General features: G+C 33.0%; 1 protein-coding gene across 3 annotated transcripts in view; it reads left to right on the top strand.

Annotated features, from left to right (window-relative positions):
* The window catches only part of LRCH2 (leucine rich repeats and calponin homology domain containing 2), a 119,316-nt gene extending 110,325 nt beyond the window's left edge, over positions 1–8,991 (top strand). For all 3 annotated transcript variants that reach the window (XM_054544983.1, XM_009235192.3, XM_054544982.2), the window contains 2 exons: positions 30–107; positions 6,269–8,991. In XM_054544983.1, coding sequence (XP_054400958.1) covers positions 30–107; positions 6,269–6,388 — 198 coding nt within the window. In that variant the 3' untranslated portion in view covers positions 6,389–8,991. The remainder of the gene's footprint in view (positions 1–29; positions 108–6,268) is intronic.
* The last annotated feature ends 6,229 nt before the right edge of the window (positions 8,992–15,220 follow it).

Below are 15,220 nucleotides of genomic sequence, written 5' to 3'. Positions count from 1 at the left end.
AAGTACATTTTTTCCCTCTTACTTTACAGCCCAAACTGAGCATGGCAAAATGTCGAAGAAATGTAGAAAATTTTCTTGATGCTTGTAAAAAGTTGGGTGTCTCACAGGTAATTGTTATTTATCTAACAACGTGATCACCTAAATTTGAATTTATTACATGCAAACTGGGGTTCTTCTTAGAGCAATGAATAGTGCTTTCTGAATATGAAAATGAATGCCTTCTCTTGGTACCTTCTCCTAAGCTCCAGCTTTCACTGTAGCAGTTATCTAATGAATGTTTTTAAGCTACCTTTAAAGTCATTTATAAAATAGCTACAAATATGGAAAATCATGCACATCACTGACCAAACATAACTCGGTGGCCATATTTACAACTTGGTTGTGATGTCATTGTTACCATCTTTTTTTCCTTCTTTTTTTTTTGCTAGAAAACATTTGGACTCCTTTGTAATTCATTGGATAGATTCTGATTGGAAGATTTGCATTCAGTGTGAACAGCTTTGTAAACTTTATTTAAAATGCAAAATTGGAAATTATACCAGCATATTATGATAATACCTGTGTTGGACAAACTTTGAAATTTTTAGGAATTGTCTTATGTTTCATGTAATAATTGCACTACTATACAATTAATCATTAAAGCAGTATTGTAAATATATAAGGAACATGTATAATCACAATATTGCTTCTTTGTAAAGTGTTATAAACCTAACCTCAACATGAATGACTATGGAGAGAAATGACATTGTTATCAGAGCACAATTAAGTTGTGCTTGTTAAGCTGTCTTTTGAACAGTGTCTTAATAATCTGGTCTACAGATCCCCCTTTAATCTCTTCCCTCAAGTAAGTAAACATAATTTAATGTGTAGAGAATCAGTGAATTGTTGGGTAATTTGGAAATTACATAATGTCCTCCAATTACCTCTTGTATATAGTTGATGTGATGGTTTTGTTTTTGTTTTGTTTTTTTTTGAGACGGAGTCTCACTCTGTCGCCCAGGCTGGAGTAGTGCAGTGGCACGATCTCGTCTCACTGCAACCGCTGCCTCCCAGTTCAAGCAATTTTCCTGCCTCAGCCTCCCAAGTAGCTGGGACTACAGGCGCGTGCCACCACACCCAGATAATTTTTTATTTTTAATAGAGACGGGGTTTCACCACATTGGCCAGGCTGGTCTTGAACTCCTGACCTCGAGTGATCCACCTGCCTCAGCCTCCCAAAGTGCTGGGATTGCAGGCGCAAGCCACTGTGCTTGGCTGATGTGATGTTTTAAATTTTTAATTCTTAAAAATATTTGTTGTTTCTTTTTTCTACTCTCAATCTTTCAGTGGGGAAATAGCAAACTTAGCAACGTTTTCTGCAGCATTACATTATACAGATTTTCCCGTTTTGCCATTTTTTCTTTTTTAAAATTAAAAAAACCCCTTTTTTAGAGATGGAGTCTCACTGTGTTGCCCAGGCTGGACTGGAACTCCTGAGCTCTAGACTTCCATTTCACAAATAACTGGGATTACAAGCATTCACTACCTCACTAATATTATGTCATTTTTGTTTTAAGGGTTTTATTTTTAGCTTCATTGCTTTTCTCTGAACTCAGAATTTGTAATATATAACATTTTTAAATTAATTTTCTTTGTTTTAGGATGTTTTCCAATTTTAACAGCCTTATTGAGTTATTAACATACAATATAGGGCATATAAATAAAGTGTACAATTTGATCAATTTTGACATATGCATACACCATGAAATCATCACCACAGTCAAAATAATGAACATATCTACTGCCCCCCAGAATTTCCTCGTGTGTCTTTGCAATCCTTCCTTCTCCAGCAACCACTAATCTGCTTTCTGTCATTGCAGGTTAGTTTGCACTTTCTAGAGTTTTATATAAATGGAATGATACAATATGTATTATATTTTTCTATCTTCTTTCACTCAGCATAATTATTTTATGACTCGTCAGTGTTGTTGCATGTATGAATAGACCATTGCTCTTCATTTCTAGATAGTATTTTATTGTATGAATATACCACAGTTTGTTGATCCCTTGACCTGCTGATGGACATTTGGGTTGTTTCCAGTTTTAGCGGCTGCTACAAATAAAGCATATGAACATTTGTATACAAGTCTTTATATGGATTTATGCATTCTTTAATTTTTAGTAAATACCTAGCAGTGGAATAACTGGAACATATGGTAGGTGCATACTTACTACTTTAAGAAACTACATAACTCTTCCAAAGTGGTTGTACCATTTTACATTCCTGTCAGCAGCATGTGAGAGTTCCAGTTCCTCCACATCCTCACGAACATTCACTATGATCAGTCTTTTAAAAATTTTAGTCATTGTGATATGTATGTACTGACTTGCCAGTGCAGTTTTAATTTGCATTTTCCTAAAGACTAATGATGCCAATCATCTTTTCAAGGCTTATTTGCCACCTGTATATCTTCTTTTTGAAGTACTTTGAAGTATACTTTCTTTTTTGAAGTACATATTCTAATCTGAGGTATATTTTGTATTGGGTTGTTTATTTTCCTATGATTGAATTTCAGATTTCTTTACAAATTATGGATAAAGTCATTTACCAGATTTATAAATATTGCATCCAAATCTTTGGCTTGTCCTTTCATTGTCCTTAGAGTGTCTTTCAAAGAGCAGGATCTTCACTTATTGAAGTACAATTTATTTTTTAAAATGGGCTGTGCTTTTTGTGTCAAACCTAGGAAATCTTCGTGTAATCCAAGGCCACAAAGATTTCTTTCCTATGTTTACTTCTAGAAATTTTATAATCTTAGGTTTTATGTTCATGTCTATGATCAATTTTGAGTTAGTTTTTGTATGTGGTTAAAAAGTATGGATTGAAGTTCTCTTTTTTTAAGCCTGAGATTGGGCATATACATTGATTTTTTTAAGAAAATATTTTTATTGAGATATAATTACAATGTCATAGCATTCACTGATTTAAAGTGTACAATTAAATGGTTTTTAGTATAATCACAGAGTTCAGCAGCAGTTACAACAATCTGTTTAAAATATTTTTGTCACCCCAGAAACACAGCCCTTGCCCATTTGCAGTCCTTCCTCTGTTCTTTCTATGGATTTGCCTACTCTAGACATTACATATAATGAAATCATACAATATGGGGTCTTTAGTGTCTGGCTTCTTTGACTTAGTATAATTTTTCCAAGGTTCATCCATTTGTAGCCTAAATCAGTACTTCATTTCTTTTTATGGCTGAATAGTGTTCTGTTCTAAATACATACCACATGTTGTTTATCCATTCATCAGTTGATAGACATTTGGATTGTTATCACTCATTGTTTATTATGAATAATGTTGCTTTGAACATCTGTGAGTAAGTTTTTCTTTGAACACTTGTTTTCAGTTCTCTTGGTTATATATCTAGCAGTGAAATTGTTAGGTTATATGGTAACTCTGTGTTTATATTTTTTAAGAAACTGCCAAAATATGTTGCAAAGTGGCTGCACTATTTTTATGTTTCCACCAGCAATATATGAGGTTTCTAATTTCTTCACATCATCACCAACATTGGCTACTGTCTACCTTTTTGGTTCTAGCTATTTTAGTGTGTGTGTGATGTGATATCTTATTGTGGTTTTGATTTGCGTTTCCCTAGTAGTTAATGATGTTGAGCATCTTTCCTTGTGCTTATTGATTTGTATATATTCTTTGGAGTAATGTCTATTGAAACCCTGTGTTCATTTCTGAATTGGATCATTTATCTTTTTTTTTTTTGAGTTGTTGTTCCTTATGTATTCTGGATACAAATTGCCTAAGAGATACATGATTTGCAAATATTTTCTCCCATTCTGCAGGTTGTCTTTTCGCTTTCTTGATGATATCATTTACGGCACAAAAGTTACTAATTTGATGAAGTGTAGTTTATCCCATTTTTTCTTCTGCTGCTTATGATTTTGATAACATATCTAAGAAAACATTGTGTAATTCAAGGTCACAGAGATTTACACCTGTGTTTTCTTCTAAAAGTTTTATAGTTTTAGGGCTTACGTTTTTGTCTGTGATCCATTTTGAGATCAATTTTGTGCGTGATATGAGGTACGGATCCAAATTTATTCTTTCACATGTGGATATCCAATTTTCCCAGCACCATTGATAAGACTCTTCTTTTCCCCATTGAATTGTCTGTCTTAGCACCTTTGTCAAAAATCAGTTGACCATAAGTATAAGGCTTTATTTCTGGACTCTCAGTTTTTTTACCACTAAATTCCTTATTCCAGTATCACACTGTCTTGCTTACTGTAATTTTGTGATGCGTTTTGAAATCAAGAAGTGTGAGTCTCCCAGATTTGTTCTGTATCAAGGTTGTTTTGGCTATACTGAGTCCCTTGCATTTCCATATCAATTTTAGGATTGATTAGCTTGTCAATTTCTGCAAAAAAGCCAGTTGGGATTTTGCTGGGGATACTGAATCTGTAAAATGATTTGGGGAATATTGTCATCTTCACAATATTTATTCCTGTGATCCATTAACATGAGACATCTTTCCATTTATTTATATCTTTTAATTTTTATTCCAACAATGTTTTGTAGTTTTCAGTGTATGAGTCTTTCATTAGATTTGTTAAATTAAATGCGTAGTATTTTATTCTCTTTGGTACTATTATAAATATAATTATTTCCTTAATTCCACTGTCAATTTTTTATTGCTACTTTATAGAAATAGAAGTGATTTTCTTTTATTGATCTTGTATTCTGCAACCTTGCAGACTCATTTATTAGTTCTAATAGTTTTTTTGTGTGTGTGTTTTTGTGCCTTAGGAGTTTCTCTATACAGAATCATTTAATTATTCTTTCAAAGAATTCATCCATTTCATCTAACTTGTCAAACTATTATTATGAAGTTATTTATAATGTCTCCTTATTATCATTTTGGTATTTGTAGAATATCTTGTGGTGTCACTTCCCTTATTTATGATATTGGTAATTTGTGTATTCTCTCTTTCCTTCCTGATTAGCTTAGCTTGAGGTTTATGAATTTTTTAAAATCTTCTAAATGAACTAACTTCGGGTTGCATTGATTTTTTTTATCTATTGTTTTTTGTTTTTTTACTTTATTGTTTTCCTCTCTCATTCTCATTATTTGCACCTTTCTTTTGCCATTGGTTTAATTTGCTCTTCTTTTTTTAGTTTCTAGGGTGGAAGCTGAAGTCATTGATTTGAAGCCTTTCTTCTTTTCTAGTATACACTTCAGTGGTTATTTGAATAAATAAGCAAAATATTAAGAGGGCAACAAATATAGCAGTGAAGATGGAGATGAGGCAATAATTTTAAGAACTCTTTATGGGATACCATCAGTAGTATTTGGAGAATGGGTTATGGGAGTAAGGAAGAAAGAGGAAGACTATTATATTTCACAGGTTTGTCAATGGAGATTGAATAGTGTATTACTAAGACATGGATCACAGAAGGACAAGTTAATTTGGTAAAGTAGTTCTGTTGTGGACACATTGATTTTGATATGTCTGTTAGATGTCCATTTGGCTGTGTCCAGTTGATATTTGTATTTGGAGATCAATAGAGAGATCTTGGGAGGAAATAAAAACTTGGAAGTCATCAGTATGGAAGGGGTAGTTAAAACTAGAAATAGATGAGAATACCAAAAGAGAGGGTATAGTGTAAAAGAGAAGAGAGTGAAGACAGAACCCTTGGAAACATTTGGGATGTCAGAAGAGGATCGGTGAGGGCTAATTAATGAAAGCTACTGCACAATTGCTGTCAGAAAAGTTGAAGTAGAAAGAATAGTGTCACACAAGACAGGGGAGGGGTAAGGTTCCCAGAAAGGCATTAATCAAAGGCATAATATGACTGAGCAGTCAACTAGACATGTGCAACATTTGACATTTAAGATGGCATTGGTGATTTTTACTAAAATAGTTTTAGTGGGCATATGCTTTAGGGTTAGATGTAAGATAGCAGTGGTTGAGTAGTGAGTGGGAAATGCAAAAGTGGTGACCAACTCTTTCATAAACATTTTCTTTGTAGAGAAAGAGGGGCAAGTGTGGAATGACAGCATTTCAAACAAGGCCAACTTCTATAATCTTTTTTCTTAGTATAAATTAAGAATCTAAAAACATTTTAGATTACAATATTTATAAGAGAATACTTAGAATTACGTATTTTTCTTGACGTTTTATAGAAATCATGTTTTTAAAATCAAATTCTGACTTAATTTTATTACACTTCTAAAAAATGAATGTTCAAATATCTCTTTTTTTTCTCCAGGAAAGACTTTGTTTGCCTCATCATATTTTGGAAGAACGAGGACTTGTGAAAGTTGGTGTCACAGTTCAGGCACTCCTTGAATTACCAACAACCAAGGCATCTCAGCTTTCTATGGCTTGATATAACATTTTAAAATTTTAAGTGTATAGTTTCATTTATTTGAAGTGATTTCAAATATTTCAAATTCATGAATAAGAATATTCCGTCAAAAATAGTTTGCCTTAGGTCACGCCTTAGGATTTTTAAAAAATTACATTGAAACATCAAACTTAAACATTGAATTGCCCAAACTTCTTTAGGGGAAAACTGGATTAATTTAATAAGAGTATTTGATAAACTCAAATTCTCTTTTTACTAAGTCAGTTTATAATCTTGATTATTTTTCAGAAAGCAGACTGATACTAAATTTAAAATGTAGTTTCAATTTAATAATCACATTAGGTTTAATTTTTTTACATCATAGCATACTAGTAAACATCTGGATAAAGGTAATTTTTTTTAGCAATTTAGAGCAATTCTATATTTGAGTTATTTAATACACTTCTAATTCTAGTTTATACACAATTTCTTCAATCTTTGGTCTTAGTTTTCTAGAAAAAAGGAGTAGAAAAAACAATTCTGGCTTTATATTAAATTCTTTTAGTATTATAGGTTGGTGCCAAAATATTTTCAGTTGTACTGTAGATTGTTTACATGTGAAGTGCCTGTGTAATTGATGACTCTTATATAGTCTTAAGCATTTTTGCAATTTTTTAAATGTATTAATAGAGTCAATGGAACTTTAAAATATTTTAGTAGATTTTGTAAAGTCAGTAATATGTGAGGATTTAAATGAGCCTCACATTGTGACATTTGTGGTTTTTTAGTTAGTCCATTGCAGTTTCCCTTAAATTGGTTATTTCATGTTGTCAAAAATACCAATGTTAATATGATTAATTTATGCTATTTAATTTTGTGAAACTTAATCATCTTTTAAAATGTATTATTTGAAGAGTATTTTATTTCTGTATTGAAAATGTTACACAAAGCAGTAAAGTTTTTGAGAACTAGTGAAGTACTAATTATCAAGGACATTTTGATAAAACTGCCAAAGTTTGGGTTTATATCTTCCCCTTGAGCAGCATTCTATCAGTGCTGCCTTTAGCTATATTCAGAGAGCAGCAGTTGAGGAATAGGTTTTTACTCAAAATCTGGCCATTTGTGAATCCTGTAAACCTTGTGATCTTCAGTTACTTTGATGTTAAATTAAACACAGACTCTTCTATAAATATTTTCATGAGATACTGTGTTATACAAAGTCCTTGTTTTAACTTAGATATGGATAAATTTACATTGGTGGTATTGCAGGAATTTTTCAAAAACATTACTGTAATGAATAACTGAGTTTCCTGTAGAAGAACCTGAATAATTACTTTTGTAGTAACCAAGCAAGCATCATATCTTAAGTATGTGATCATTTGCACTTGTTACCTCTTAATATGGATGCAACTTACTAAAAATGTTGGCCTGGGTATTTCAAAGGGTATATATAAAAGGTAAAAACTAGTGTGCCAAATGGTATAGGAACAACTGTACTTTTTTTGATCAGTTGGCATGAAGCCATAGAATTAAATTTTGGCTTTAGAATACAGATGTGTTCATTACATTCCCCAGGGGTCAAATTGGAGCTTTTAAAGAATTAAAGCTTCTATGACTATATGGTTTAAGAATTAAATTATTAGTAATTTATTATTTTAAATATTTGACCTCATTAGTTGTTAATTTTTTAGTTGGATTAAAAAAAACTCGCTGACATAATCTCCCTAGTGAAAACTTGGGTAATATATGTAAGAAATGGCAAAGAAATACCTTAGTTAATGACTTTTTATGTAGAAATTTGACAGCATTACAAATTAAGTGACCATTAAAAACACAGCAATCATTCATACTGCTTTCATAGGTGTTATGATAGTCTCTGATTAATCAATCTAGTATTAATTTTTTTACAAGTGTTGTCCTGCTTCATATCTTTGAAGTAGTAGTGAAATTGTAGGCCATTTTCTTATTGCATTTCAGTTACTTTTCAGTTAATTATTCCTTTAAAAAGAAAATACAGCAGAACCTCACTGTAGCATTCTTTACTGCAGAGCAAAATTCAATTTAAGATGGGCTTCTCTGAGGTCCACATCATGGCAGTTCATTTACTCTTGTGCCAAATGGCAACACCACCTCTAAAGCAGTTTCACAGCATGGTCCCCTACAATGTTATACCAAGGCTCTGATGTATTTCTTTTAGTAGTTTCTAAGTGTAAAATTTATTCTAAATGTTTTTATGGCTATTATCTATTTCATCAGTTATTGAATTAAGAATGATTTTCATTACTTGAGTGGGATTTGTGATTTAATGACAGTTGAATAATCAAAAATATTTTATTAGGCCCCCAAAATTTAATAGATAGCTATTTCTGTTACATTTTATTACTGTATGGCACAAGAAAGAAATGACATTGGGTAAGTTAGAAATGAAATAAGGAGTAAAAATGCATTACCATTTGTTTAATAATTATCTTTACAGAATGCTAGTTTAATGACTTTTTTAACTGAATTTTTTGAATAAATCAGAAATGTTTGTATTGGTCACAGATCTATCATAATTGCTTTTCTGATGCATTTAAAAATAAATGGAACACTTAAATGTATATTACCGATGCAAACTGTGGATAAAGTTGAAAGAAAAAATTTAAGTCTGGTATTTCTTTTCTCCCTCTCTACCTCCTTTCTTACCATCACATCATCCTTTTTTTGTCAGCATTTGATAGATGGTGTATGTGTTCCCTAGTGTAGAAAAGTAACCAGATTTTGAGAGAATATTCAAAGTAAGTGGTTTAGAGGTCCAGATTCACTTTATATTGTGAAAGGAAAATAAATCTTGGGGCCCCAACATCACTAAGCTAAAGGGGAAGGTCAAGCTGGGAACTGCTTAGGAGAAACCTACCTCCAATTCTATTCAAAGTCACCACTCTGCTCACTGAGATAAATGCCTATCGGATTGCCTCCTTTGGAGAGGCTAATCAGAAACTTAAGAGAATGCAACCATTTGTCTCTTATCTACCTATGACCTGGAAGCCCCCTCCTCACTTCCAGTTTTCCCGCCTTTCCGGACTGAAATAATGTTTGTCTTACATATGTTGATTGATGTCTTGTGTATCCCTAAAATATATAAAACCAAGCTGTGCTCTGACCACCTTGGGCACATGTCGTTAGGACTGCCTGAGGCTGTGTCACAGGTACCATCCTCAACCTTGGCAAAATAAACTTTCTATATTAACTGAGACCTGTCTCAGATATTTGGGGTTCACATTTGGTAACCATGAAGGGATTCTGAGTGGAGGTACCCCTGACCTTTGACAAATCTCTTATTGGTGCTTGGTACCAACATGAGCTAACTATGGCTCAAACCAATACGGCAATTTGCTGAGGTCTGGGAGCACCCCCTCCAGAGAATCCCTGATCTCCCAAAATCTGGTCGAAATCTAAAGTTTATTTTGCTGTATGATTGCCTTTTTTGGAGTTTTACTTGCTCCCAACAAGGAAGGGAAGATTTCCTGCTTCCATGACAATGGAAGGCAGGTAATCCTTTATGGAGTCTGAGCTCGCTCCCAACAGAGAAGATGGATTTGAGTTTTTTTGTGCTTTTAGGATGGTAGAGAACATTGTTCAGCCTGAGACCCATCCCTAGGTAAGTAACTGAATTGGGGTTTTGATTTGACTAAAATTAACAACCAGCTGGTTTTAATTTCTCCTTACCATTAGAGCGCTCAGTGATCATATTGTTGGGTTTTTTTGTTGTTGTTTGCTCCGGTCTTTCTCCCATCAGATTTGACCATCTCTACCTGATTTCGTCAAATCTGAGTGGGAATTCCAAATTATGGGTAAGAAAGCCTCTCTAATTTGTCTAAAATTCCTTGCAGCTGCAAAAGAGGAAAAAAAACAAAACAAAAAACCGTGCACTTGGTTTCTGTGTTTGCTTCCTGTCTTGAAAAACAAACATTCTTTCATTTACTTTTCTTCCACCCTATTTTTTGCCATTTGCAGTACCAAAAAAAAAAAAAAAAAAAAAAAAATCTAGAGGAGGCTTCTAATGACTTGAACCACTTTAAAAAATTCAGAACAAAGGCATCACTCACCCCTTTTGGGGTTTCTGTGTTGTCAACCTTGGCAAAATAAACTGTCTAAATTAACTGAGAGCTGTCTCAGATATTTGGGGTTCACAATATGTCATTTTCAGTAGGTAGTATTTTCTTTAAATAACAATAATTTTTTATAATATCCTCACCAAATAATATTGCCTTTATGTAAGATAAACTATATAACATAAATATAAGAGAACTTTTTTGTTTTTTGTGTTTTTAGACAGTCTTGCCCTGTCGCGCAGGCTGGGGTGTGGTGGTGCAATCTCAGCTCACTGCAACCTCCACCTCCCCAGCTCAAGCGATTCTCATGCCTCAGCCTCTTGAGTAGCTGGGACTATAGGCACGCACCACCACACCCAGCTAATTTTTGTATTTTTAGTTGAGATGGGGTTTTGCCATGTTGGCCAGGCTGATCTCGAACATCTGGCCTCAAGTTATGAGCCTGCCTTGGCTTCTGAAAGTGCTGGGATTACAGGTGTGAGCCAACGCACCCAGCCAATATAGGAGAACTTTATGTTAAATAAATGTAGAAGAGGTAAAATTGTGATTTTTTTTTTTTTTTGAGACAGCATCTTGCTCTGTTGCCCAGGCTGGAATACAGTGGAGTGATCTTGGCTCACTGCAACCTCCACCTCCTGAGTTCAAGCCATTCTTTTGCCTCAGCCTCCCTAGTAGCTCGGACCACAGACGTGCACCACCACACCAGCTGATTTTTGTATTTTTAGTAGAGATGGGGTTTCACCATGTTACCCAGGCTGGTCTCAAACTCCTGACCTCAGGTGATCTGCCCGCCTTGGCCTCCCAAAGTACTGGGATTTAACAGGCGTGAACCACCACGCCCAGCCAATTGTGATTAATTTTATTGTAGTTTTAGTGAAAGATATATTATTGAATTGCTCTTAAGCTATATGATAAAAAATTAATCTTTCTTTTTTCAGGTAAATTTAATATTTTAAAAATCCACATATTTTATTAAAATAACTTTTATTAATTTGTAATTGTGATTTACCCTACAAGTAGAAAGTCATCCAGGTAAATGTTATTGAAGATAATATTATTCCCTGTTTTATAGTTACTCATCCTAAACTTTCAGATTTAAACAAGTACTTAAGTAAGTAAATATTTGGTGTAAGTTGTTTGAAAATGATTCTAAGTTTATCACAGAATTTTGAATTATCTTTAGATAATGGTACTAAGCTTGTTTTCTCCTTCAGTAAATCTACAGTTTTGGTACACTACATGGAATGGTCCTAGAATTCTCAGGAAGCTATCTCACTATCCAGAGCACTCCAGGGTACTCATATATTTACTGTATATTAGATTCATGTGGAAATGCCCAGATATATTCTGGAATTGGTAAATTGGAAAATATCGAATGTCATCTACTTCTTAAGGCATAAACTTTTCTAATCCTGTATTTTAAAACATGAAAAATATCCTTATGCTTACAGTGTTTAAATAGCTTAGAATTTCCACAGTAGTAGTGTGTGTGTGTGTGTGTGTGTGTGTGTGCGTGTTTCATGTAAGGCTCCAGTTGTTTTAGCAAAATAGAATCTTATTGCATTTGCATTGGAAAACCAGAGTTCAGAAGTTATGAGAATTCTTATATAAAGAGTTTAGGATGGAAGGTTGGTGACTGAATAATTTGAAAGTTACCAAAATGAAAACAGAAGTTTCTTTAAAATGTGATCATTTTAAAATTTAAATTATTGCATATTTTCCTCATTTCTTGGATACTTTAAGTACCCTGCCATTTATGGTTAGAGAAAAATAAATTTATTTTTACTCTAGTCCATTGATATGCATCAATTAATTATCTACCTAAATAGGTGAGAAATATATTGGGTATGTACATGTGTAAATGATAAATAGAAATAGATTTTTCAATAGCAAATTGAATGTTATAAAACTTAACACAAAGTGATTCTGTATAATTTATGAAGTAGTAATTACAATAATACCTTAGGGCAGTGATTCTTAAACTTTGGATTCTGAGAAATCCATATGGATCAATATGGATCACCTAGGGATTTTGTTAACAAAGTACAGATTGATTCAATAGGTCATGTGTGGGGTCTGAGATTCTGCATTTCTAACAAGCTTCCAAGTGATGCTGGTCCAATAGCCAACTTGAATAATAAAGCCCTATAGTCTTTCAAGTGCTGTAGTAATATCAATTTACTATACGATAGTATAGTAGTTTGATATTTTAAGTGATGTTTCAAGATCTTTACTTAACATTTTAAATTCTATTCTAAAATGTGTTCTACTTTATTAAGGGCTTTGGGATTTTCTTTATGGTGTAAAAAGGTATACTTTTTGTTGTGATTAGTACTAGCTCACATTTTCATTTCTGAAAAATCATTTTAAACACACACAGCTGTATAATTTTCAAGATAAATGAAACTAGTCACAGGTATGTGTGATTATAAATTGGTCATATATATCTAAAGTTAAATTAACAAATGTAATGTTAAATTAACAAATATTAAAGCACAAAGGTGTTAGCTTTATTTTTTGGAGCACTTAGAAAACTACATGAATTTTTTTATAGTCTTGAGGTCCGTCCATTTTCTTGCTATCCTTGCTTTTAAGTTGAATACATAATCATTTTTTTAGGATAACATGTTAAATGTAGACCATATACAAATAAACTAATATATATTTAACGTAATAGTTATGTTCCGTGATCAGAGCTTAATTTTGAGGTAAAGATAAATTTCTCCCCCTCACAAAACAAATGAGAAACGCTATTTCCTTCATTTAAAACATTTGGAATCATTTTACTCATTTTAGTAGCCTTACAAAAGTTCTGGATACATTGCTAATTAGAAAACAAATTAAGATCCAAGTTAGCCTGAAATGCCAAAGGCAGTCAAATGCCTTTCATGGCAAGATATGACTCATTTACTTTGACAATGATGGAAATATTAATAATTAAATATGAAAAGGAAGAGCACAGACGTGCAACGTTGAACTAGAACCTTTTTCTATAATTGAATTATAAATAGTAAAATATATCTTTATGTATGCCCGTCATTCATTATCTTTAACATCTAAGATTAACAACTGAGTAGAAATGAATATCATGCTGTAACTCAAATTTTAAAATCCCACATACTTGGATATAATCATGGTTAGTAGTGAATAAAATATATTTACAAGTGTACATTTTAAAATATGGGTGTAATTTTTAGGTATTTTGTACCATCAAAGTTTTCAGTTTTTCATTGTCAAAGAAGACTTTATGATACTCCTAGGTATAATCATAAAAAAATTTTAAACCATTAAAGATTTTTAGAATTTGGGTATTGCCATGTTTTCATTCTTCAGGCTAGGAAACTAAGGCCCAGAAATATGATTTGAACAATTATTTAAGGACTGAACTTTTTCGTAACCATCCCTGGATCATTTACCTACTGTACTAAAACATACTTTGTATGTATGATTTTTTTTCCAAGTCTTTAAAGCTTTTATGTATGTCCGTTTGTTTTCAATATGGTAACATCATACTCTGAAAAAATAATTCTGAATTAGTTAATTTGAAACGCTTTTTTGAGCTCTTACTACATACCAGGTATTGGTATTGCAGGCCTTGTGGGTATGGCAATGAATAGGACATGGTCTTTTTGTAGAGAGCTTTACAAAGGAATTCAGTTGCTGGCTTCTGGCTGTTGCATTAAAATAGATCAACATTTATAATATTAAATTTTGTTATTGAAATTTATCATTGGCCAGGCATGGTGGCTCATGCCTGTAATCCCAGCACTTTGGGAGGCTGAGACAAGCAGATCACTTGAGCCCAGGACTTCAAGGCCAGCCTGGGCAACATGGTGAAACTCCTTCTCTACAAAAAAGACAAAAATTAGCCTGATGTGGTGGTGCACATCTGTGGTCTCAGCTACTCGGGAGGCTGAGGTGGGAAGATACCTTATCCCAGGGAGATTGAGGCTACAGTGAGCTGTGATTACAGAGTGAGACCTGTCTCAAAAAAGGAAAGAAGAAATTTATTATTCTTAATTCTTACATTTTGCAAGCAATTTTTAAAGTTTACTTCTTAGTACTAAACATCGCAATTGAATATTTATTGCTGCTAGTTGGTTCTAACAGTTATATTTTTTTGAAAAATAATTTTACATGTTTATTTTTTCTCATTTCATTTTTTCTCTAGCTTTATTGAAGTATAATTGACAAATAAAAATTATATATATTTAAGCTATACAACCTGATGTTTGATATATGTATACATTGTGAAATGATAACTCTTATCAAGCTAATTAACATATCCATCACCTCAAAGTATTACCTTTCTTTTTTGGTGGTGAAAACATTTACGATCTACCCTCTTGGCAAATTTAAAGTATACAAGATAATATTACTAACTATAGTCACCATGCTGTTCATTAGATATCTAGAACTTATTCATGCTGCATAACTAAAACTTTATACCCTTTGACCCATTTCCCCCAGCCCTAAACCCTGGAAACAACTGTGTCTGTTCAGCCTGCTATAGCAGAATACCATATAACTTTTGTAGCTTATAAATAACAGAATTTTATTTTTCACAGTTTTGGAAGCAGAGAAGTCCAAGATCAAGGCACAGGCAGACTTGGTGTCTGGTAAGGGCCCACTTTCTGGTTAATAGATGATGCTTTCTCATTGTGTGCTCACATGGCAGAAGGGGCAGTCAAGCTCCCTTGGGCCTCCTAAGGGCACAAATGCCATTCACGAGGGTTCCTTCATTCTTTAAAATTTAATTTAATTTAATTTTAAGTTCTGG

This window comes from Pongo abelii, chromosome X (genome assembly GCF_028885655.2).
Source record: "Pongo abelii isolate AG06213 chromosome X, NHGRI_mPonAbe1-v2.0_pri, whole genome shotgun sequence".
Taxonomy (NCBI): domain Eukaryota; kingdom Metazoa; phylum Chordata; class Mammalia; order Primates; family Hominidae; genus Pongo; species Pongo abelii.
Note: the sequence above shows the minus strand (reverse complement) of the source record. Positions and strands in the feature narration are given on the sequence as shown.